Source organism: Kogia breviceps, chromosome 17 (genome assembly GCF_026419965.1).
Source record: "Kogia breviceps isolate mKogBre1 chromosome 17, mKogBre1 haplotype 1, whole genome shotgun sequence".
Lineage (NCBI taxonomy): Eukaryota > Metazoa > Chordata > Mammalia > Artiodactyla > Physeteridae > Kogia > Kogia breviceps.
Window position 1 is genome coordinate 11,035,761 of NC_081326.1, and position 24,620 is coordinate 11,060,380.

The window sequence follows — 24,620 nt, forward strand, 5'->3', positions numbered from 1 at the left end:
TCCTGGGATTTAGCAACTTAGAGTTTAGAGACAGGGGAGGAAAAAAAATGATGGAGCTCAGGTTATGTTTCCCTATTCTCTAGGTTATTCTTCCTGAATAATATGCCAATATTCTTCTTGGCATTCACCTGCTGATTGACACGCAGCATATACATCAGTCATTTTTAATTTTTTTGAAAAGGCCTTCTTATTCATCGAATCACACTGGCTATAGAATTCCTTTCCTAGAGACAACACAGGGAGAGTTCATTCCTAGAAGTGCTGGTGTTGAGCAGCCCTTGTTCAACTGTACACAAGGCAGTCAAGTCCATAGCGCTTGACAGCAATACTGAGACCATCTAGAAATGATCTCACTGTGCTTCCTAGTAGGAGACACGGATTCACGGAACATCTGCAGGGCTCAAAGAGCCTGTGCTCTTAGAAGGAAAGCTGTTCTATAAATCGAACATATAATTATTATAATTGCTATGGCTATTCATTTCTGCTTAAGATTCAAAACTAAATTAGATAGCGCCAGGATATAGATGGCACTGGGAAGAAGAATTGCTGATGACATATTGCAGAGATACAGAGTGGGCTATTTCCCTCACTTCCAAAATCTCTTGAGAAGAAGGAAAGTACCGCTGTTGTAATTAAGATCTGATCTCATTTTATTTCATTATTTTAAGATGCAAATAGATACACTGTCTCTTAAAAAAGTTCACCAGCCAATTAATTACCAACTAATTATTAAGGCTGTTTATATAACAACTGATTCAGTGCCCGCGACAGTGCCTCGCACAGAAGATGTGGCACATATATACAGTGGAATATTACTCAGCCATAAAAAGAAACGAAATTGCATTATTTGTAGTGAGGTGGATGGTCCTAGAGACTGTCATACAGAGTGAAGTAAGTCAGAAAGAGAAAAACAAATACCGTATGCTAACACATATATATGGAATCTAAAAAAAAAAAAAATGGCTCTGAAGAACCTAGGGGCAGGACAGGAATAAAGACGCAGACGTAGAGAATGGACTTGAGGACATGGGGAGGGGAAGGGTAAGCTGGGACGAAGTGAGAGAGTGGCATGGACATAGATACACTACCACATGTAAAATAGATAGCTAGTGGGAAGCAGCCACAGAGCACAGGGAGATCAGCTCGGTGCTTCGTGACCACCTAGAGGGGTGGGAGGGAGACGCAAGAGGGAGGAGATATGGGGATGTATGTATACGTATAGCTGATGCACTTTGTTGTAAAGCGGAAACTAACACACCACTGTAAAGCAACGCTACTCCGATAAAGATGTTTAAGAAAAACCAAAAGTACAGCCTGAAATGCCCCATGAGCACCAGAGGCCCATCCTTCAGGAAACTTGAGGATGGTCCCCAAAACCCCAGAGAGCAGAGGAAACAGGCCACAGACTCCCTGAGACTGCTGCACGGAACGGCTGGGGGCCACAGCCAGCATTTGGCACTGAGACGCGAACCACAACGGAGAGCTCGGACACCCCTCCCCTCGTGAAGTTGCCTTTGCATCTTCATTCTACACGCCACACTTGTCCCAAGTCTGTCATGTGGCGTAAGGTGTCTGAAGGTTTTCATTCTACACCCATTTGTAAGTGGGGGATGCCTCTCGGCCTGTGTTGCCACCTGGACAAGAACAACCTAATAAGGAATATTGCAGGCAGCCCTTGGTCTGTATGGCATAATGAAAAAGTAATCACAATCGACAACTAAATGAAGAGCCCATGGCTGTGTCCACATTTTCAGTATTGCATACCCTGCAAATATCTGAGCTCTACAATATCGTCTCTGCTCAGAGCTGCTAACATCAGAGCAGCACGTGGGACGCTGGCTGCCCTGGGGAAATGCCTCAGGGAGAGGGGCCGCAGTAGCATCAGCTGTGCCATCTCCCAGTTAATGTGCTCTGGACTCTTGCTTGACATTTATTACGAGGTGGAGGTACAGGGGAGGGAAGGTTTTAGAGGTAGAGAAGCCTTCGGCCAAGCAAAGACTGAATCACCACTCCTAGTCTCTAGATAACCCCTGGAGGCCTTTGTCATTTATAAGTGGAGTCTTCAGGATGTTGTCTGGTCTCTTCCTTTGCCACTCAGGAGAGCCAAGTGACTCAGCTTTCCCCATATTTCACACGCCTTCTCCAGGTGAGCGATTTTATGTTCGAGGGCGGGGAACACTGTCCATGAATCTGGCCAATTCCCTTTTACTTCTCATTCATTCAACAAATATGTACTGAGCACCTACTCTATGCAAGGCACTGTTCTAGGAACAGCTAGGAACCCAGCAAAAAAGGAGACAGACCATGGCCCCTGCCCTCATAGAGCTCACGTTCCAGTGGAGAAAATAGACCATAATATATATAATGGAATATATATATATATATAATGATATATATATGATATATTTATAATGGAATATTTTTCAGCCATACAAAAGAATGAAATATGGCCATTTGCAGCAACATGGATGGACCTAGAGAATATTATACTTAGTGAAGTAAGTCAGACAAAGACAAATATTATATGATAACACTTATATGTGGAATCTAAAAAATAATACAAGTGAATCTATATACAAAACGTAAAAAGACTCACACCAGACATAGAAAACAAATTTATGGTTACTAAAGGGGAGAGGGAAGGGGGAGAGGGATAAATTAGGAGTATGGGATTAAACAAACTACTATATTAAAAAAAAATAGATAAGCTACAAGGATTTCCTGCATAGAGCAGGGAATTATATTCAATATCTTGTAAAAACCTATAATGGAAAATAATCTGGAAATAGATATATGTATAGCTGAATCACTTTGCTGTACACCTAAAACTAACACAATATTGTAAATCAACTATACTTCAATAAAATAAAAATTCAGTTCCAAATCTGAGATGCTTCTAAATAATCACATGTTTGGGAAAATGAGGAAAGATTTTGGATTTGTATTTAAATTTTCCAAACAATTCTGAAAACTATGAACAGCCTCGGTCTTTGGATAGGACATATCAAAATTCCAGATTTCGTATAAGTAGGCTAAAAGCACCCTTCCCCCCGTGATCTCCAGAGGGAGAGCCTATAGCATCACAAGCTGACATAATTTGTATTATGTATCTTGATGTATTCTAACACCTAAATCACGATGATGGTTAGGGAAATACGCCAGGTCCTACCACGTGATGTGAACCTGGGCTCTCCAGGTGATTTCGCAGCTAACAGGTTATCCTTAAGCAGCAATAATTTGTCACTACCTCTCATGCTTTTTCATTGCTTGGACATGGTGGTACCCCGGAAGTGCAAATCTCAACTAGCACATACAAACCCAATGCTCCATTATGACCCGGGCAGCTTTGAAAAGTTTTGATTGCTTTGATTTGGGAAAACTGAAACTTGCAGGTTATCTGCGAGATTTGGGCTTCCGGGCTACCACCATGTCCCAGAACAACATTTTGCACTTTTCTTATTACCTAAAGTATCCAGTGAAGTTGTTCACATTCACTGAGCACATACTACCCACTCTTAACCACTGCTGAGTCCTCAGGAAGTTACGTACATTTAATTTTCTGTGCTAATGGCAGGAGGAGACCCAAACAAATTAATAAAGCACTCGCTGATATTCTTCCTCTTTACACACAACTACTTCCAACCAGCACCGAGATGAATAATTAGAGATTTGGGCTCCCCCAGCCCACCTCCACGCCCACTCCTTTTGCTGGGGCCAGAGGCTGCAGCGGTGGGGTCACTGGGCCTCCCCAAAGCTGGTGCAAACTTGAGATTTAGTTTATCGGGAACCTGCTCCTCTTCACCCGTGATTGTCAAGTCTCTCTTGAGAGACTTGTGAGCACGTAGAGATGGTGCCGAAGCAGCTCCTAAGGAAAGAATCCGGTGTTGGGCCTTCAGGAATTGCACTAGCCCGTTTTTAAACCTTGAAGTCGGCCAATGGGGGGAATGGAATACTCACACCACAGAAATTGGCAAATGCTACAGGTCACAGTCTCCATGTCCTCGCCCCCAGGCGGGTTGGAAATTTGTCAGGACACTGCTGGTCAACCCGTAGAGAATTTGGAGGGCTCTGAGCGCATGAAAGGGGCTCTGGAAGTCCGCTGGGGTAGGGTTGCTGGGGGTACAGGGTCTTGCGGGGTAGGATGCGATGCTCATCACCCCGTCGGGCCACCCGGCTCAGCTCTGCCGCAACCGGAGCCTACGCTTATCCACGTATCTCCTCCCAGACCAGAAAAGAAGTCCGACCAGCCCCTGTGTGAGGAGCACGAAGATGAGCGCATCAACATCTACTGTCTGAACTGCGAGGTGCCCACCTGCTCTCTGTGCAAGGTCTTTGGGGCGCACAAGGACTGCCAGGTGGCTCCCCTCACTCACGTGTTCCAGAGGCAGAAGGTAACAGAGGCCTTTCCGCCCCTCCTCCCAAGCCCCTTCCAAGTGCCTGCGTCATTGACTCACTGCCCCCCGAAGGAGAGATGCCCCGTGCCCAGGGCCACAGGGCCCTGAAGCGGGGCGGGCGAGGAGGGTGGGGCCGGATGGGGTGCGCTTGATGCCCTGGCGGCCGCTGGGGAAGGTGGGGGAGGGAAGAGATGCAGAGGGTCAGGAAGGGGTCGGGAGGGGAAGGGTCCCTGCGTTTGCGCCCGTGGGAGGTTGCTCAAACATTATTTGAGGTTCAGACTACAGGTGATAAAACGATAACTTTTTACTCCACTCAGAATATTTTTCTTCATTCACCAACCAAAGATTCCTTTGGCCTTCCTCAAGGCCTTTTCTCGTGCACTCCTAGTTGGTAGAATTACAATGAATGACATTGCGTTAAACGTTCCCTTGGGCTGGCCCTCAAGCCTGGGTTAAACTGGCCTCCTAGCCTTTCAGCCTAGGCCAGCACTGAGGGCACCGTCCACGCCCTCACCCCAGGGCCTCAGCCCCCTCATCCTGACCAAATACAGGGTGTCCCAGCTTATCACCCACCTGCCAACCTGGTTTCACCCACCGGCAAGTGGAAGCTTATCCATTTGATGCAAATAAACTGTGGGGTTGTGTGCTCAGAGAGCTGCAACCAAGTCTCGGCATCTAGAAGTTGAGAACCTCCACATCTCAGCTTCTTCCTGTAAGAATCAGAGATCCCACATTTGGTCAGTGTTTTACACCAAATACAATATAGAGTTGGAATTAAATTTGGAAACCAAACTTTGGGCAACACCAGTTGCAACCAGTGAGTACTAACTGCTAAAGAAGCAGGATTTAGCAAGATAACCATAACATTTATTTATTTTTCAATCCACTTAAGACTTATCCCCCATTTCCCTTTTACCTGCCCTCCCCCCCCCAAGTCACACCTGTTAGAACTGAATGGTGCCTGTGTCACACCTCAGAGCCCTGAGGCCCATGTGGGATGGACAGAGGCGGGCTGGCAGAGCTTCCATCCCGCTCCGGTTTGGCCAAAGCAGCCTCACTTTCTACCCATTGGGATTATTTATTAGCTTCCATTTGAAGAAAGGGTTCTGCAGCTTTAAAATGTTTTACAACCACTCTTCTGGTCCAGTCTTCTCACTTTATATGTGAGACAATGAAGGTCCAAATCGATTACATGTTTTGCGCAACATCATAGAGAAGCTGCAGGCAGAGCTGGACCAAGCATGTAGGTTTCCTGAGTCCCGCTCATTCAGCGTTTCTTGCGTTCCAGAGGCCAGCCTTGCGGGGGGGTAAGTCAGAACAACGGAATCGCTTCGGGGTCCAAAGAGTCCTGGGAGGAATTTCAAGTTGAAATTTTTTTCCTGGGAACAGTTGAACGTTACAGTTTTTGTTTGTTTGTTTGTTTGCGGTACGCGGGCCTCTCACTGCTGTGGCCTCTCCCCGCTGGCGGAGCACAGGCTCCGGACGCGCAGGCGCAGCGGCCATGGCTCACGGGCCCAGCCGCTCCGCGGCACGTGGGATCCTCCCAGACCCGGGCACGAACCCGTGTTCCCTGCATCGGCAGGCGGACTCTCAACCACTGCGCCACCAGGGAAGCCCTGAATGTTACAGTTTTAAGTTTGTAACGACTTAGTCTAGAATATGAGTATTTGTTCGCATCTAACATGTAGAGGATGGGTAATAGGTATATGTTGAATAAATGAATATTTCTCTAGTAAAACTGATCCTGAGCTGCACTAGACAAATAATTCATTTTGGGCCCCTGATGTCACATTTTGGTCTTCATTCAATAAACAATTCTTAGAATTCTTTACCCTGAATGTGCTATTCTCTATGGCCTAGAATTCGGTGTTCTTAATGTTTTTAGCGGGGTCACAGTCTCTATTAAGAATTTGATGAAAACTATGAAACTTCTTCCCAGATAAATGCATTTACACACACATCCATTCAGAATTTTATTTACAAGATCAGGAGGTTCTCAGGCCTCCCAGCCTCACTGTTTCTCCCTTGGGGGTGCCATGGACCCTAAATTAAGAACCCACGAGGGGCTTCCCTGGTGGCACAGTGGTTGAGAGTCCGCCTGCCGATGCAGGGGACACGGGTTCGTGCCCCGGTCCTGGGGGATCCCACATGCCGCGGAGCGGCTGGGCCCATGAGCCGTGGCCGCGGAGCCTGCGCGTCCGGAGCCTGTGCCCCGCAACGGGAGAGGCCACAGCAGTGAGAGGCCCGCGTACCGCAAAAAAAAAAAAAAAAAAAAAAAAAAAAAAAAAAAAAAAAAAAAACCATGAGGACACTACTAAGATGAACTCACAGTCAGTGCTGACTAGAAAGCCCCTAAAATCTTGCATCCCCGTTTTCTCTCCATTAGTCTGAGCTCAGCGACGGCATTGCTGTCCTTGTGGGAAGCAATGATCGGGTCCAGGGAGTGATCAGCCAGCTGGAGGACACCTGCAAAACGATCGAGGTGAGTCAGGTGGCCTCAAGGGAGTGTAAACCGTGCCTGAACCCCTGGGGTTTTGTGGCTTCCTCAACACCACCCTAGAAAGCCCCGTTCCAACATTTCAGTCTTTCCGTATAGGATGACCTCCTTCCTGATGCGTCTCTAAAATATTTACCTCAGGGCTTCCCTTCCCGGGTTCTTTCTCATTCTGCTTCTTACTTTTTTTAAACTAAACATTATGTTTTAAGACCCATTCACATGTACATTCATTCCTTCCGTTTTCTCCTGGAAAAATAGGGCAAAGTACCCATTTTATAGAGTTAACCGTGAGAACTTAAGAAAGCATAAACATAATGCTTAGCCCAGTGCCTGGCATATGGTGAGTGCCTGATAAATGCTCTAATCTTACCATTTTATCCATTGAAAGGCAAATTCTATCAAAAGCCAAAGGCCAGTTCCTAGATGAATGACTTCAGGATGTTGGCCAAAATCATCTCCTTTTAGATTTTCACATTATTAAAGTCAGTCTCCTCTCTTCCCTATACTCCCATTGCTGAAAAGATTCATGAGGGATCTGGGATCCATTTATAGAAGGACAGTTTCCTCTTGAAGAGCTCAGAGAGATTCTGAAATGGACAATATAAACTTTTTTTCTTTTTACTTATTCACAGTAAAGGCCAAATACAACTTAATCATTAGGCCATGAATCAGCACTCAGTGTGGTACCACACTGAGTCTCGAGTGTATAAATAGGAATGTGTTGCTTGTGGGCAAGTGAGGTCATCTCTATGCTGGGCTCTGCTCGGGCCTTCATCAGAGTCCTCTGTCAGGGGAACGGGCTTTCTGTCGGGGACATTGAGGCTGGAGGACACAAACGACAAAAGTCCTGTGCGGCACGCTGGGCCCTGAGCAAATGCAAAGGGCTCTGCTCCGTTTAGGCAGCCTGGGAGGACAATGAGAGGGCAAGGGGAGACTCAACAACAGGTTTTCTTCCTGGAGGCCTGTCAGGGGCACAGCGGGAAGCAGCTGTTTGTTCTTTCATTGAGAACAAGACAAGAAGGAACAGGTTTGAAGTTAAGCCCGCAGAAGGGATTAAGTGTAGATGTCAGAAAGAACTTCCTGAGAGTGAAGGTCAGGATTATAACCCCTACTGTTACTGATAAAAACATTGGTGGAATGTACGCACTTTACGAGTATTTTCACAGTTCCCCAGAGGAAGCTGTGTACTTTTCCCCCAGGAGGCTTCAAGATGGGTCAGCAAATTGTCAGGAGGATTCACCCCCGGGGATTTTAACTTAAGGAAATAAGACGAAGACGTGGTATATAAACAGGACAGAATGTCTGTATTCATAGGGGGAAAACATGCCAGAAACCAAAAGTGTAAGAGCAAGGAATTGTGGGATGACAGGTGATTCTCAAGGCCTTCCTTATATATGCCTGTATTTCACATTTTTCTAAAGCGAGCCTGAGATTTTTAAAATAACCAATAAAAGAAAGAAAGAAAGGATACATGAAGGAATAGGGCTCAGATAAGCACAGTTCTTTCAGATCAGTTTAAGTGGCCCACCTGGAAACATAGGGATTGGCTCAGGGCCCCACAGAGGTCTCTGATTTTATGATTCCTACTTGATGCAAATACCCTCCATTTGAAGGGGCCCTGAGGACAGAGACACAGCTATAAATGGCCCCATCGTGCACCTGGAATCACTCGGGCGGCCTCCGGCAGAGACAGGGCCCTATCAGCAGGCCAAGCAGCAGGGCAGCGCGCAGTGGAGTGCACTGGGGTCTACCTTGCCAAGCGGGTGAATTCTGTACCAGGGGTCAAGGTCACAGAGCTTCTGTGTCTCCTGTCCTGCCTGGGGTGGTTGTTTCCCTGTGTGGCTCTGCTCATCACCTGCCTGGAAACATTTTCCGAGAAGCCATTGGCGGCTCCCAGCCAGGGGGTGGGGAGCTGTTTTTGAAGAATTCTCTTTTGTGATTGGTGAAGAGCTCCGTAGGGACAGGAAATGGAGCAGGCCCTGGAGTGGCCACTATCCTTCCCCAATTACATGGCCTCCCACTCGGGGCCCTGACACCTGCCCTTTGGTAGTAGTGGCCGTTCCTTGCAAATGTCTCATTTCGTCCCTAATCATGTAATGTCTTGCAGGGCTGGCCTGGCCAGGCCGCCGGCCCAGGATCAGCCCTGGAGAGCTGCTGAGCTTAGGATAAATCACACTGAGGACTCCTTGTAATCCTTTAAACACAATGTATGCAGTTGATGTGAGTTTGCGGCGACGATGAGAGTGGCTTTTGAGACAGACCCCAGTCACAAAAGGGAGTCTGAACTGAGTCGAGGAGGCGTGGCATTCCGTCTCTGCTGTGGGCCGATGGTGGATGGAGGAACTTGCAGTCTCCTTAGCGCTCCTGACCGAGGTGGCTCAGCCTGAAGCCTTCTCAGAGCTTGAGATTGCAGGTTGTTGGAGGGCCTTCTGGGCTGTTCTAGACGAGCCCAGCATGATCTAAAGCTACACTTGCCTCTCCAGGCCTGGAGCTGTCCTGGGATGGGTTGGGACAGAGTAGGGGGCGCTGCTGGTGGGGGGCGGAGAATTGCACTGCCTCGGGAGCTCTCTGCTTGCAGAAAAACGTGCTTAACTTTCATTCCCCACCCCTAGAAAACGCAACCTCCCTCTGTAGTTTTTCCAAACGGCGCTTATCCTAGGTCACTGGAAACCCACGAGAGAAGGCTACTCCCACTAGCCGACCCGAGGTAGATCGGCCTAGAAATCATGTTGTGCCGCGTGGATGTCCGTCTAGGGGAAACAGCTGCAAGCCGAGTCATAAATACTTGATCTTGAGCATTTCCAGTATCTGAACAACGGCACCTTTAATAAAATCCTCCAATGATTTTGCAATGACAGCAAATCCATTATGTTTCCAAATCAGTGATTTTAACCAAACAGCTTTGAGACACTGTCCATGCAGTTACAAACAGGAAGTATGAATGTAGTAAGAATCATTCTACTAAGCATGCCAGAATTATGACATATGCTTAAAGAACAGATTTCAGAGTTTGTGAATTTTGGCTCTGCCACTTAATGATATGACCTTGGTCAAGTTACTTCCTCTCCCTGTCCCTCAACTCCCTCAGTGGTACCGGGGGGTTAATAAACCTTCACAGTGTTGCTGTGATGACTGAGAGACACACGCTGGGGGCTCCGTAAGTGTCACCTTGTATTGCTGTCACACTCAGCTTGGAAAGAGTACACTTAATCTAATGATGCTAATAATTGTTTGAACCCTGGAGCGTCTGGAGCATCTTTTAAATGGTGTCGGAATAAGACCTCATTTATGATCAATTGATCAATTATGATGGCAGGTGAATCAACTCCCTGCAGTGGGAGAAATTGAAAATGAACGGAAGTAGATATTAGCTCTATTCTTGGAGGCTTTGTGATAACTTGAAATCCTGGCAACAAAGCGAGGCTGAGCCCCTTCCAGGAAACGTGCTGATTATCCGACAGCAGACGGGAGTGAATGAAACAGCTGCTCAGCTTGCCTTGGTCCGGTCTCATGCTTTCACTGAATCACGGGGCTCAAGTCAGGGCAGGCTCACCTGACCCTCAGCCTTCAGAGGATTTCTCAAGGATCTTCTAAATGATCTGGACTAGTCCAGAAAACCCCTAATACCAAGAAACCCAGGAATAAGAATTGAAATGCCATAAGTTATAACATAATTATTCTTCTAACACGAAGTGGGTGGTAATGCAACACGGTGGAAAAGAGCGTAAGTTTGGGAGTCCTGAGATCCATGGCCATCGAATAGAGTTCTTCCAACTAAGCCCTGCACAGAGACACTGAGCGGATGGGGGAGGGGCTGAACTCCAGTCTGTGTGCCTTGAGGGATGATATTTTTCTAATTTGTCTGCCCCTTTTCTAGGGCAGCCTGTCAGAGACCTGGGTTCTCATCCTAGTCTGCGCTCATGGGGCTTCTGTCATGTGCTCGTAATTGGAATTGGGCTTTACCAATGAAGGGTTGGACTTGAATTCCTCAGGAGAATCTTCCTACCTTAATATAGTTCTTTTTTAATATGATTAATCTGCTGTCTGATTTTTTTTGGGGGGGAGAGGGGTGTTGAGGGGGAAGGGAAGGAAACCCTGTTTGGTTTAATGAAGGGAATTTTGAAATACCATATGTCAAATGAAGCTGAGTGGGCCCTTCCAGACCCAGAGCTGCTCTTTTGAACAAGGGTGTCTCGAAAGTTGAGGAATGTGGTGTAGATATGAATGGGCCGAGTAGAGCCACAGTTGCTCAGTGACAAGTGACGGTGCTCAGAGCTTATCTTCAGCTCTATTTTGGTCACAGAGCTATGCTCCTTACATGGTAAGAGCAGTGGCCACAATAGTCTTAGGTTTCCCGTCGTGGCCTTGGCACATTCCAAAGCTGAGACTGACGTTGCTGGGCTAGGATGTGTAATTCACGTCTCAGGGCTGTGACGACCACTGTGAAACTTGCCATGAGTGGAAAAAGGCATGTTACATATACAGAGGCACTTTACAGTCTAAAGACTCCAAATAACTCCACATTTACCTGCAGTGGTAGAGCCTTGAAACTGTAGAGTGGGAAGGGACCTTAGCAATCATCCAATCCCATCCCATCTTGTACATATTAAAAAAGCTGTCCTGAGTTAAATGTCTTCCCTAAAGTTGCCTAGCTATTTTTTGCTGTTTTTCTTTTGAGTGTTGAAAGAAGAAGAGGTTTGGAGTATCCACTTAAATACCTATGTCTTGGGAACAGAACGAAGTAGGAACTTGCGAGTGAGGGCTGACTATTCCTAAATACAAGTCACACATCATTCATTCATCCAGTCGTTCCAACGTTATATGCCATACTCTGCACATGTATTGCTGGGAAAGAGATAAAGATGAGATAAACAGAAAATGTTCCTGCCCTTAAGAAGGTTTTATTCCAGTCGAGGAGTTAGACAATAAGATAAACAGATAACAAGATTGTTTTCAAAGAGTACCAAGTGTCTGGGGAAGGGGTGAGCCACTGAAAATCTAATGATAAAACCTCATAATGGTGCTTTGCTTGGCAGGCTATCTACTCTTTAGTATATGATCGTCTACTGCTGATTTTTTTCCATGAAAACTTCTCTTTGCAGTCATGTATCTTATTTTTTCTTATTGCCACTAAAATATAAGGATGGCTAAAAATTAGAATCTGTCCATTTTAACATTTCTATAAAGGCAACATCTAAAGAATGTTTTTAAGATAAATATTGAAGGTTATCTACTCACTTCTAAGGAAACAACCAAATGACTACTCAATTTTTTTCTTTTCATCCAGATACTATGGCATTGGTTAGAAACAAATATTCTACCTGTCATTATTTTACCATCTCAATGTGGGCAAACTAGTCTTCCTTTTATAAAATCACCCCTATTGGTATATTGCCCCCCTACTGGGTTCTCCCTAGAGATGGGATGGATTTTATTTCCATTAAAGTATTACAGACAAGTTCAATTTGTCCTTCTACATAAATAAATATAAACATAAGTGTCTGGGCAGCCCCAGGAGGAAGGTCATGTTGCAGTCAGAGGCTTTGCATCACAGTATACTTGGAGGCCAACACCAGTGCATTTATGATGGAAGTTACTTCGATTGCTAAACACACTCGTGCAGAAACACGTGTGTGCATACACGCACACACACATCCAACACCACACCCCACATAGAGGGGACATAGGAACTACAGGCATCAAAAGGAATAAAATGGACAATATTTGAAAAAATAAACTTGAAAGTTCAGGATGTATAGATGTTGATTCAGTTAGTATACAGAGAAATGGGGGGAGGTACACAGCCTGGAACTGAGCCTAAAGATACATGCCTTTTTACTCAAATGAATGAAAAGGTATGATAAAAGCAAGGAGAAATCTTTGAGGTGAGGAGGTTTTTGTGCAGAAGAGATAAACATGGTTGCTATCATGCTTTTGCAGGTAACAATCATCCTCTAAAGTGTACTCTCTGAAGACGTTTTGATGATGCAGAGGTCCACGTTTTTTCCATTCCATTTTTATGTTGCTAGAAAGACTCTGTTAAAAGCATTTCAGGTCCACACTTACAAAGGCACAGTAGGTACTGATACCAGAGTAATCAATCACTGTCAGTAGCAAGGTGGCCTCTGAGAGTGTGTTTTTTTGTTTTTGTTTTTTTCTTATAGCATATACACCTGTTCCCTAATTACCTCAGAGGACAAGTTGATAAACTGAGCTGTTTGATGTTCACTGACTTTCACCGCACTTTGAAGGTCTCGTAGCCGAGAAAGATTGAAGGGTGACCACGTTAGTATCTCGTGTATTGCTTCTACCTCAAAGAGTATGCGTGAAAAATAGAAGAATTTCAATTTCATGGAGTATTTCTATTTTTCATTGTAATCTGACATTGGGTTAACCTGAACATCTTAAGTGAATTTCTAAAAGTTTGTAAGTACCAAAGCACCAATTTCATAATTCCAAAAAAGAAGCATGCATTTTTCCTCTTTTAGAAACAGTTGTCCAACTCTTACATATTTTGACTAGAGTTATATTAAAGGCAAGTTCAGCAAGAGAAAAAAAAAGAAGTGCGTTTTTTTTCTGTTAGAAATTATAAAATACGATAATTTTTCTACCTTCCCCCTGAACACCGGGAAAGTATGGCCAGTTTTTAGATCTTATAACGCCTGATACATAGTAAGCACTTAGTGAATTTTGTTGAAAGAATTATAATGAATATAATTCTGAAACAATTTGAGGACTCTTGCCTTTAAAAGCCTACTTTCAGCATGGTAGATGTGTTAAAAGGTATATATTCAGGACATAAGCAGGTCACACATTTTTTTTCCAAGTCACTTTAGAGTATATCACAGCTGTGTGGTGGGAATGGCAATGGCCCAGGTGTTCAGAGACCTTGGCTCCATACCAGGCACCAACAGGAAATGGCTTGAAAAAGTGACTTAACTCTGCCAAGTGTCAGTTTCCACATAGGTGAAATGGTTAGTTTGGAGCAGGTTACGTCTCGCAGTCCGTGCAGCTTCAAAATTCTACAACTGAATGGCTCAAATTAAGGAAAATTGAATCTAAATTTAACAAACACTGACATAGTACCTACTATGCGCCAGGTACTATTATAAGTGCTTTACACACTATGTAGTCATATAATAATAATAATTAAGCATATACTATGCATGGGGTAGTTAGTATTTCCTACACTGTGAAGTATAACCAAATGATAGTTGCTATTAAAATGACAGTACTTTTATTAAAGTTCAATATAGTACAAATCATTAAAAAAGCAGAGTAGATATAAAATAATACTTGGAATTCAAAATAATATAAGAATAAAGTAGTTATCCCGTTTAAACCACTAAGTAAACTTTAGATGGCAGAAATAAGTGATCTAAGGTTTTTTTTTTTTTTTTTTTTTTGCGGTACGCGGGCCTCTCACTATTGTGGCCTCTCCCATTGCGGGGCACAGGCTCCAGACGCGCAGGCTCAGCGGCCATGGCTCACCGGCCCAGCTGCTCCGCGGCATGTGGGATCCTCCCGGACCAGGGCACGCACCCGTGTCCCCTGCATCGGCAGGCGGATTCTCAACCACTGCGCCACTAGGGAAGCCCAGTGATCTAAGTTTTATTTGACTTAAGAGAATACACTAGCTGTGACACTTGACTTCACATCGCTCTCAATGCAAATCGTTTGGCTCTCATAGGCTTGAATGTTCACACATATTAAATCACATAGAAGAAAACTTTTATGAAACAAAGATATTCTACCAATAATACCTCTCAATATAGTATTCATTATAAATGTTTCAAGTGCACAATATGTTTTAGAAAAATAAGCTAGAAACCAATGTTTGATCACAGAAAACAGCAGAGCTTCTGGACATCAAAGGCATATTTGAGAAATGCAGTGGGCACATGGTTGCCTGTAAGCTTAGAACAGTAAGTAACACAATGGAAGAAATGTTGACTGGGAAGATACTAACAGGCTACAGTTCCTAGGCCTCATAATGGTCCACATCTCAAGCTAAATGGCTAAAAATGGATGGAAATTTGGCAAGTCCAGCAATTTCCATGTCTGGACGTGCTGCGTGGGCCCTTGTCCTACTACTTTGACAACTGCCGAGACCCCGAGCATTTTCATCACCTCCCTGTGCTTCCCCTTCTCTTACTCATCCTTCATGGCCAAACCCGGGCACCACCTCCTCTAAGAAGCTTTTCCTGAGGCAACTCCTCCCTGCTGCCCTCCAACGGCCCCCGCCCACACAGAGGGTTGATTAAGGCCCCACCTCTGTGCTTCTATAAAACCTGGTATGAATCTCTAACACAGTTTGCTTATTCAGGCTACTAGGTCGTATCACACTATTGGCCCGTAATCCTTCTCATTAAGTAAACTGTGAGCTCCTTGAGAACAAGAACTATGTTTAATTCATTGTTGGATCACCAGAGCCTTGGATAGTGGTTGACACAAATGTCCCACTTAAGAATTGTTTGTTAAATGAACGAATGGATGGGTGGATGACAGCAATAGCTATTATTCACTAATAAAATAATTTGAACCACTGGCTCTCCTTTGTGCGTTATAATTATAATTGGTTGGAAACTGTGACGAGAACTGACCGTGACCAAAGGAGGCAGTAGGGTGAGGGGTGTATTTCTTGCGCATTTGAGGAGTATCTTCATAATCAGCAATTTGGTTTGGTTCATCCTCCCCCGCTTACTCTGAGAATGGTAGATAAATTGTGGGAAGATAAAACATCATTTAAAAAGATCTATTCAATGGAGATTTACTGAGCATCTACTATCCAAAGTGGTATGTGTCCTAGGCAGACCCAGATTCTATCCTCAAGGAGACCATAGTTTAGATATTTAAGAAAGGAAGAAAGTGACACATGACATCAAAGAGACCAATGTTTACTAAAATGAAAAAACATGTAATAAGGGTCATACAAAGGTCAGAGATGTCAGAGATAAATGGCTGGTTTCACAAGAAGCCCCTACCAGGCAGGAGACCTAGGTTGGATCATCATGGCTCAAAACCTGCTCTAAGTTGTAAAGGTCTTGGACCCAGAGATGGTCGGGTCCAAGGAAATTGGCCTACACACACACAAACCAAGCTTACTGGAACTTGGAAAACCAAAAGGCCAATGACAAGGCCAACTGGAAAGTTAATTAGGGCTAAAACATGGATTCAGAGTAAAGGGAGCTGGATGGAATGGGAGATGCTCCAGCCACACAATGCAAGGGCACAAGCCTGACCTCACATGCAATCCTTCTCTCCAGGAATCAAAGACTAGATCCAGTATTTCCCTCTCGTGGACAGTACTGGATAAATAGAGGACCTGGTGGATACAGGTATAGGCCATACATAGTAACCATTATAGGATTTCAGAGGATTAAAAGATGACATTCAGTCACAGAGATTCTTTATGGAAGAATCGGTATGTCAACAGTGTCTTGTAAGATTGCTTAGAGTTTGCAACTGTGAATTGGGGAAAAACATTCTAAACAGAGGGGAGAGCACAAGCAAAGCAAGCGAGTGGTTCATTTTTTGCTGGACACAGGGTATGTGATGGAGGAGAGTAGAATATTATGAAGGAAAGCTGGAAACAGGTCATGGACAGGCTTGAAAGCTAGTTATGAAGTTAAATGTTATTCTTTGAGCAGTGGGGAGTCGTAGTAGAGAAGAAGCACTGTACGCCAGGAAAACGAATTGGGCTACAGTGTGTGAGCTGACTTGAAGGAGGGAATCCCAGATACAGAGGCCATTGGGAAGCTTCAGAAGCTACATGGGAGGACTGAAACTAGGACAATAGCAATGTAGATGCAGCAGAGAGAGTCTGAAAGGTACTAATCAGGAAGTACCCTGGTTTTTTCCAAACACACACATATACTCATTCCAAAGAAAACAGAAAATACATAATTTAAAACCAAATCTGTCCTAATTTCTGTGAAATTCTCCACTTATAAAGAACAGAAGACTGAAAAATCATCCAGGAAATTCCCTGGTGGTTTAGTGGTTAGGACTCAGCGCTTTCACTGCCGTGGCCCGGGTTCAATCCCCGGTCGGGGAACTAAGATCCCACAAACCACGTGATGCAGCCAAAAACATGAAAAATCATCCAACCATTTAGCCAATGTGATTGATTTGGGATGGTCTAAGTATCAAATATGATAAAAATGGGATTTTCAACACATCAACACAGTGGGTATGTATACCTAAGGGACAGGCTAAGGGAAAAGAAAAAAAATATTCTACGTAAGTAAATTTTCTTTTCTCCCAAAAAGTCCAGCTGATTTCTCCAGATAGACACTCCTTTGAACACTTTCTAACATTAGCTAACCCAACTAACAGGAATGCTGCAGAAGACAGAAACAGGAACTTTGTGAGAAGTTTGATTACCTGTATGGCATCTTGGAGGAGAGGAAGAACGAAATGACCCAAATCATCACCCGAACCCAAGAGGAGAAGCTGGAACATGTCCGTGCCCTCATCAGAAAGTATTCTGACCATTTGGAGAACGTGTCAAAGTTGGTTGAGTCAGGAATACAGTTCATGGATGAGCCGGAAATGGCAGTGTTTCTGCAGGTAAGTATCCCTTTGGCCCCTGAGGAAACAAACCAAGATGGTGGGGAGATGATCCTGAAGAGCTGTCGTCACATTTTCATTATTTTCTGTACATCTCATCTTGATCTATCTTCTCAACCAAAATACATGTGCTTATATCTCCATCTGTTTAAACTATTTCATAAGCACATATTTAAGGGACCATGGCATTGCTTAAATATGAAAGGGTTCTGGTCTAAAACAGCAGTTCTTTACAGCATTTAGAAACTAAGCTATGAGATGTTCAGAGTAGTCTGCAAAGGAAAGAATTAAATCTCAACACCGTCTTTGATGAAAAGAATTTAAGTAGGCTTGTCTTTTGTTTGCTTCCACAGAATGCCAAAACCCTGTTACAAAAGTAAGTGGTTTTCATTTCATGAAAAAAAGTATACTTTTCATTTTTACCCAAGGCTACCAAACTTTACACAGTGACAGAAAGTGGCAACTTGTCTTTGTTGCAGAATTTCTGAAGCATCGAAGGCATTTCAGATGGAGAAAATAGAACATGGTTATGAGAACATGAACCACTTTGCAGTCAACCTCAGTAGAGAAGAAAAAATAATACGCGAAATTGATTTTTACAGAGGTTTGTTTATTCTTGTGACCATTTGGCCAAAATTGCAGGTGTGTGAAAGCGTTAGATGGGTTGAGTGGGAGGAAAGGGGGTTCAGGATCATCTCCTCCATGGATGTCGACAACTTTACAAGGATCATAATCCAACGTGAGGCTCTATTTCATGACACAATCATATAGTTTGTTGACGGTGTTTATTTAGCTCTCCATATCACAGTGCTTATTATAATTCTGGTATTAGGCATTTAACTCTGGGTTGTCAAATAGTTAATAATCGATGGTGATGATAATATCTCAACTTCAACCCTACACAAGGTGTGAGCCACATGATAATAATGTGAAGTGTCATCAGGTGCAAGGTTAAGGATGAGATAAAAATAAAACGTGGTAGACGCCTGGATTAGACATTGTAGCACTTTCAGTTAAACTTTAGAGGGCAAGAAAAGCAATGGGTCATAGAGTCAGTCACACCTGGAAATAAAACTGAGGCTACGTGATCAGATGCACTCAATGAGCTCTAAACACATCCCTATCATTTGGCCTAGAAATGCCACACTTGGAAATTGATCCTGATGAAAGAGCTGAAAAGAGGAGCCCATTTAGATGATGAGATTCCTTGGCTAGACCACCCTGATGCCATAAACTTGTATCAGTGCCCACAGATAGAACTGGAGAAGCAAATCTTCAGGATGAATCTTTTAAAAAAAATCCTTAATATCGTCTCTCATTAATATTGCCTGAGGAAATATTAAGATCAGTGGGTTAGGGCTTCCCTGGTGGCGCAGTGGTTGAGAATCCGCCTGCCGATGCAGGGGACGCGGGTTCGTGCCCCGGTCCGGGAAGGTCCCACGTGCCGCGGAGCGGCTGGGCCCGTGAGCCATGGCCGCTGAGCCTGCGCGTCCGGAGCCTGTGCTCCGCAATGGGAGAGGCCACAGCAGTGAGAGGCCCGCTTACCGAGAAAAAAAAAAAAAAAAAAAAAAAAAAAGATCAGTGGGTTAAGAAAAGAGTGGTGGCGTTAACTGCGGCAAAAGTCAGCATTCACTGAACAAAGAATGTGAAAAATTAAACAGGGCCGGTGTTTTCTGACATAGGGAAGAGAGCTGCGTTTCCATTTAATTTGACAGAGATAAATAAGTGACAGTCCCAGACCCCCGGGAGCTTGCAAATGTGACAGAGCATGAAAACATGGGGACAGCCTGCGGGGGTCAGGCGTATGGCGCACGGCGGCGAGGACAGCGCTCTGTACTGGCGAGGGGAACGGGGAGGATGGTGATGGCTGGGACCCGTCTCACGGCTGCCCACGTTTAATTAGAAGCGCAAGCCCCGCCCCCACGGTGTACTCGGGCCACAGTTAAGCGTCTGATGGACAGGATTTCCCCAGCCCTGACCTTAATCTGAGCTATGACTACTGGCCGGTAGTGTTTTTCGTGGCTGCAGTGGTCATCATAACGATATGGAAATGCATTGCCTTACCAGAAGATGAAGATGAAGAAGAAGGAGATGAGGGCGACGGAGACGGAGAAGGAGGAGAGGTCGTAGAAGTGGAAGAGGCGGAAAATGTTCAAACAGAGTCATCAGGAGGAGACGAAAGTCCAGAGAAAGGCCTGGAGCCCTGTCCGCCCACCTCAGAGCTCCAGGCTGCCCCAGAGGCTCCCCCGGCCCTGCCACCCGCTGCGGATGCCCTGGTGACACAGGTAACCGTTCCTGAGCTCCTTCTCACGGGCCATGCGCGCGTGCTTCTTTGCTGAACAGGAAAGGAAACTCTATGCCAGGCACTTGCATGTGGAAGACAAAAGATTTCAGGGCAGCCGCAGTGTCAGGGAGAAAGTCCTCTCGGTGATTCCGCAGGCTCTTTGTGGTTATAACCTGTTGGCAAGACTTAGTTTCACATGATTTTCTCACCAATGACACCCTCAAATCTGAGGCACTCTTTGGAAATTGTGTGTGTGTGTGTGTAACGTGTTAGTTGATAGAGAGCTGATATCACGAGGATTGAGTACAGATGTAGGATATAGGTTGAGAAATAAAAATGGTTATACTTTCGGAACTTTGAATTTTCTGTAGGTAATAAAGGAACTAAACAGAGAACCCATGCTAGTTTATGTCCCTGTTGCTTACCCTGAAACAGAACTATAGCTTCTGTTCCATGGGCAAATAGGTGAAGCTTAGTGTATCTGTCATTTGATGAGATTATGTGTTGACAGAATTGTTTTAAAAAATGTCTTAGGAAATTAGCTCATCCCAGATACTGTACTCGATTGACTGACTTTGTTTCTAAGATGTCACTGTTTGGTGTCCAAGCCTCTGTACAGACTGCATGACACCTTTAGCACACAGATCCCAACCTGTGGAGTTTGTGGACAATGAAGACACATTTAAAAAAAAAAAAAAGACCTGGTTTCAAAGTGGATTGGAATTATCTATAGCAATAAAACCTCAGAGAGGAAACTCAGAGATGGAATTATATCCTATGCTCTGTCTCCATAGGAAACTGGGCTAAAATACTATTTATAGTTCCTAGAATCTTGAAATTCTGGGTCTACCAATTACACTGAAATCGAAAGGGGTATGGTCACTAAATGAGAGTTGGGTTTGATCAATCAGATCAATTTTTGGTTTTAGAAAAGAGGTTTTGGGGGCCCACATATAACAAAAAAAAATTAATGCTGGTCAATAATTTGCCCCTTCTCCCATACCTGATATTTTATAAGCAACCTTTGTTTTAGGCTTCTGCTGTCTGCCTGCCCAGACCACCATCTAGTGAAAGACAGGCCCAGAAAAGAAGAGGGGGCACGTGCAGATGCCAAGACAGAGGGCCGCTGGCTGCATTCTTGCCCTTAGTGCTTGCGGAGGGTGGGGTGAGATGAAACCTGCACTAGATGGGACACTGCACAGAGACCTGTCAGTTTTCAAACCGCAAGGGAACTAAAATCGACTGCCTTTTTTTCTTCTTCTTCTTCTTCTTCTTTTTTTTTTTTTTTTTTTTTTAACTTTTGAATGTATCTGTCCTATGAAGGGGGAGCTTGTACCCACTGGCTCTCAGCAGACCACAGAGTCTGAAACTCCAGTCCCTGCAGCAACGGACACTGCGGATCCCTTGTTTTACCCTAGTTGGTATAAAGGCCAAACGCGGAAAACCACCACAAACCCACCTTCCACCCCAGAGAGCGAAGGTCTGGGGCACGTAGGGCCTTCAGGTTCTGAGGATCCGAATGTGCAGAAGGCAGACGGGGCGGAAGCCGCAGCCAGTGAGAGGGCGGCAGTGAGTGGTAAGGAAACTAGCTCACCTGTGGCTACTTCTCAGGTTAGTGTCGATGCTCTGGTGTCTGAATGCTAACCCCGTGCCGCCCGGGGTCCAGCCGGGATGGCGGCAAGAAGAAAGGACTTCCAAAGGGGCAGAGAGAACCCAGGGTCTTGGGAACAACAGAAACAACTCATCCCCCCGTGTTGGCTTGTTTCTCTAAGCCCTACATGAAACACAGCAAACACAAATTTGACTTCACTTTGCCCATGCGTGGCGACCTCACACCTGGCTTCCCAGGGGAGGGGTGCAAGCGAGCCTGGCCCTTAGGCCCGCAGGTGAAAGCTGCTCCGTCTGCTGTGACTGGCTGGTGTCCCTAGCTCCCCTCTGCAGAGGCCACTTGACCTTGCTCGGCCTTTTCTGCATCCTCCTTGAGCTTCCAAAGACTAATCACCTGCTTCTGTGTCGTTCCCAACAACCCCCAAGGAACACGTTTGAACTGAGTTCTGTGTCCACTCTGGAAAAATAACCTGATCCATGGGTTCTGGGAGCGCGCCGGTGACAGCTGGGCAAAGACAGTCTTGGCTTAATTAAACTGGTGCTTCCTGAGCATGCGCTCCTGGGAGCAGAAAAGCACAGGTTGTCTTCCGTTGGAATTTTTTAAAGGGTCATTAAACACCTCTTCTTTTCTTTTTATAATGCAAGTTTGAAGTCCGCGTCTTCTCCCTAACACTGGGTTGGATGTTTGCATGGCTCAAAGATCCCATAGAAGAAATCTTGCACGATTTCTTCGCACGGAAGAATGTTCATGGTTACTCCGTACCCATGACTATTCTTACATGACGTGTGCGTGGGAGCGTTGCCCGGACCCGGGGCTGGCAGAGAAATACGCTCGAGTTCTGTGCTCCTGGGTCATCAGGTGATTATGAACAACAAATAGCATTTTTTTTCAGAAATCATAAAATTACTCTCTTGACTGTATCTGCTCAGGCGAACCTCGATTTCCATGAGGTAACAGACGGAAATGATGTTCGTAAAATTCAAAGATGAACATGCTTTTGTGTCGTGTTATTTATTTTCACAGATGAAAAATGACAAAAATCAATGTGTGGTGTAAGGAAACCCTTTGTGGTTGTTTTTAGGTTAAAAAAAAAAATGGAGTAGAAAGTTTTCTAGAAAATTGATGGGAACTTTATTTCTAGAAAGTTTATGGGATTCCTTACATATTTCGTGGAAGTAGAGTCAGGGGGAGCTGTTTTCTGACAACAGCACTCCAATAATAACCCGAAATAGGAGGACGCTCCAAACGAGAACGAAAAATCGATCTAAATGATGTTGAAAAATATTATTTGTGATAATGTCAGTGAAGCTTTCTTCTTGTTCTCTCACAGGGGTTAGCAATCTGCCTATAGCACTTTTGGCTTTTCTTGTACTTCACTACATCTGGCGTCAGATTCAGTGCTTGATTTTTACTTTCATGGGTAGGAAATGTTTTCTTTTCCCTTGACTAACATCTCGTGTAGCTCTTCGATAATGTTCCCCTTCTGTCGGCCCAGGGGTGGATTTCTCCCCAGCTCTGAGGCTCAGCCACCTAAAAAGAACCAAGTTCTTAGACAGTACTCGTGGCCTTAAGGCACCTCCCTGAGGAGAATCACTCCATCCTCTAATCCTGCATGGAGGGGGGACCCCGACTCAGAACAGAGACTCCGTGGGCAATTATTCAGCAATCCGGTGGGAGTGGACCCTCCAGAATAGGCATGAGGGGGGGCCAGTTTCAAAAGATGTCCAGGATGCTGTGAGGCCTCACTGCTCTTAAAGTAGATGGAGGACCAGCAAAGGCCTGATTCAGGCTTTCCATCGATTATGTAGCAGCATTTCATCTGCCTCGCCAGAGAGGTGCCCAGGAGGTGGCCAGGTAACTGCATGGACGTGCAGGTGGACCAGGTGACTTCTAGTTCTTTCTGAACCCTCAGGCTCTACCGTGTCTCTCCTGGGAGAGGGGAGCCCTGAGAGACGGGTGCCATGGGGACAGCAACATCAGGGACATTCCAGCCAGGTGACATCTGAATGCTTAAGGAGCCAGAAGGCCAATGTTCATCTACTGGCCATAAAGAATCGGAACCAAAGAAAAGTCATAAAGCCAGCAAACAGCATATTATTTTTGAGATACTTTCTCATGGTCAAGGCTTTTCTTGAGGGACTGACATCGTACTCCTTTTGCAGCCTTTTGAAAATGATCAGCTTAATGAATCATATTTAAAGATGCAAACCCCATGCGCTTTTGAGTAAATGACCTTGCTGGACCCGAGGCCCAGCTCCCTGTGTCTGTAGCTCAGAAGTGATTCGGGGTGACTAGTGCTGAAAGGGCTCAGCTATTTCTGGCTTGCTGACTTTTCCCTGGTTGACATTGACTCCTCTGGAAGCTCCAATCATAGCTCCTTTCTGCCTCATTAGCTGTCTCCTCAGCAATGGCAGTAGGCTCTCCGTGGGTCCCTGTCATGTCTATAACTGTGTGAGTAGGACCTGCCCCAGTGTCTAGCAGTCAGCCAGAAACCTGTGTACCCTAGAATGTTCTGAGTGTCCTTATCGTCCGCTCAGGTGCTTAACTCCTCCTCCTGTCGTTATTTGTGGTGAAAAGCAGGGGAGGAAGTATTGGCCATGGACTCGGTGGGGCAAATGGGGAGAGAGAAAACTCCATGCCTGATTGGAATATCCTGAATAACTGGATCTGAATAATTGTCTGAAGAGCTCAGTTGACATTCTGAGAATTCAGGTTTGGGGCTTTGTTGCCATATACGCGTGTAACGCTTCTCGGAGGCTGCAGGGGGAGGGTCCTGCTTCTTGTCTGCCATCCACTGAGCCCACGTCACGGATGCTGTCATTCACATGCCTGTCATGAGGCTGAGGCAGGTGGGGCGGGGGTGGAGAGGGTGAACTGACCTTCTTATTTCAAAGAACCTGACTCGTGTCATTCCTGGTGTTTGAGAAAGGGCCTTTCACGTAGCGAAGGAAACCTATTCATGATGCAGGACCACTTTTTGATCCCCGCCTGAGGGAGGGTGTGGGCAGATGGACAGAGATGTCACCACAGCATCAAATTCCCCACCTCCGTGAAGGTTTCGCAGGCCTGATTCACCTTCACTAGCTCAGAACCCAGCTCACTCGATTATTTGCCCAACGCAATGTTATAGCTTGTTAGAATTTCACACTTCACCCTTAGTCTTTCCCTGAGCATTCAGGATGGGACACAAAAGTTCTCCTCGATTCACTGGCACTCTTACCTCTCTTGACCATATGGTCCCCTGTTGGGAAACGAGGTTGCCTT

At 45.2% G+C, this 24,620-nt stretch overlaps 1 protein-coding gene across 7 annotated transcripts in view; it reads left to right on the top strand.

Annotated features, from left to right (window-relative positions):
- Nucleotides 1-24,620, top strand: part of TRIM55 (tripartite motif containing 55) — a 39,724-nt gene that overhangs the window by 1,617 nt on the left and 13,487 nt on the right. For 2 of the 7 annotated variants that reach the window (XM_059042606.2, XM_067017402.1), the window contains exons 3-9: nt 4,226-4,391; nt 6,781-6,876; nt 17,230-17,463; nt 17,817-17,839; nt 17,943-18,067; nt 19,531-19,748; nt 21,071-21,358. In XM_059042606.2, the coding sequence (XP_058898589.1) occupies nt 4,226-4,391; nt 6,781-6,876; nt 17,230-17,463; nt 17,817-17,839; nt 17,943-18,067; nt 19,531-19,748; nt 21,071-21,358 (1,150 nt within the window). Of the gene's footprint in view, nt 1-4,225; nt 4,392-6,780; nt 6,877-17,229; nt 17,464-17,816; nt 17,840-17,942; nt 18,068-19,530; nt 19,749-21,070; nt 21,363-22,686; nt 22,777-24,620 lie in introns of all 7 variants that reach the window. The other 5 variants (XM_067017403.1, XM_067017404.1, XM_067017405.1 and 2 more) reach the window with 4 other exon arrangements.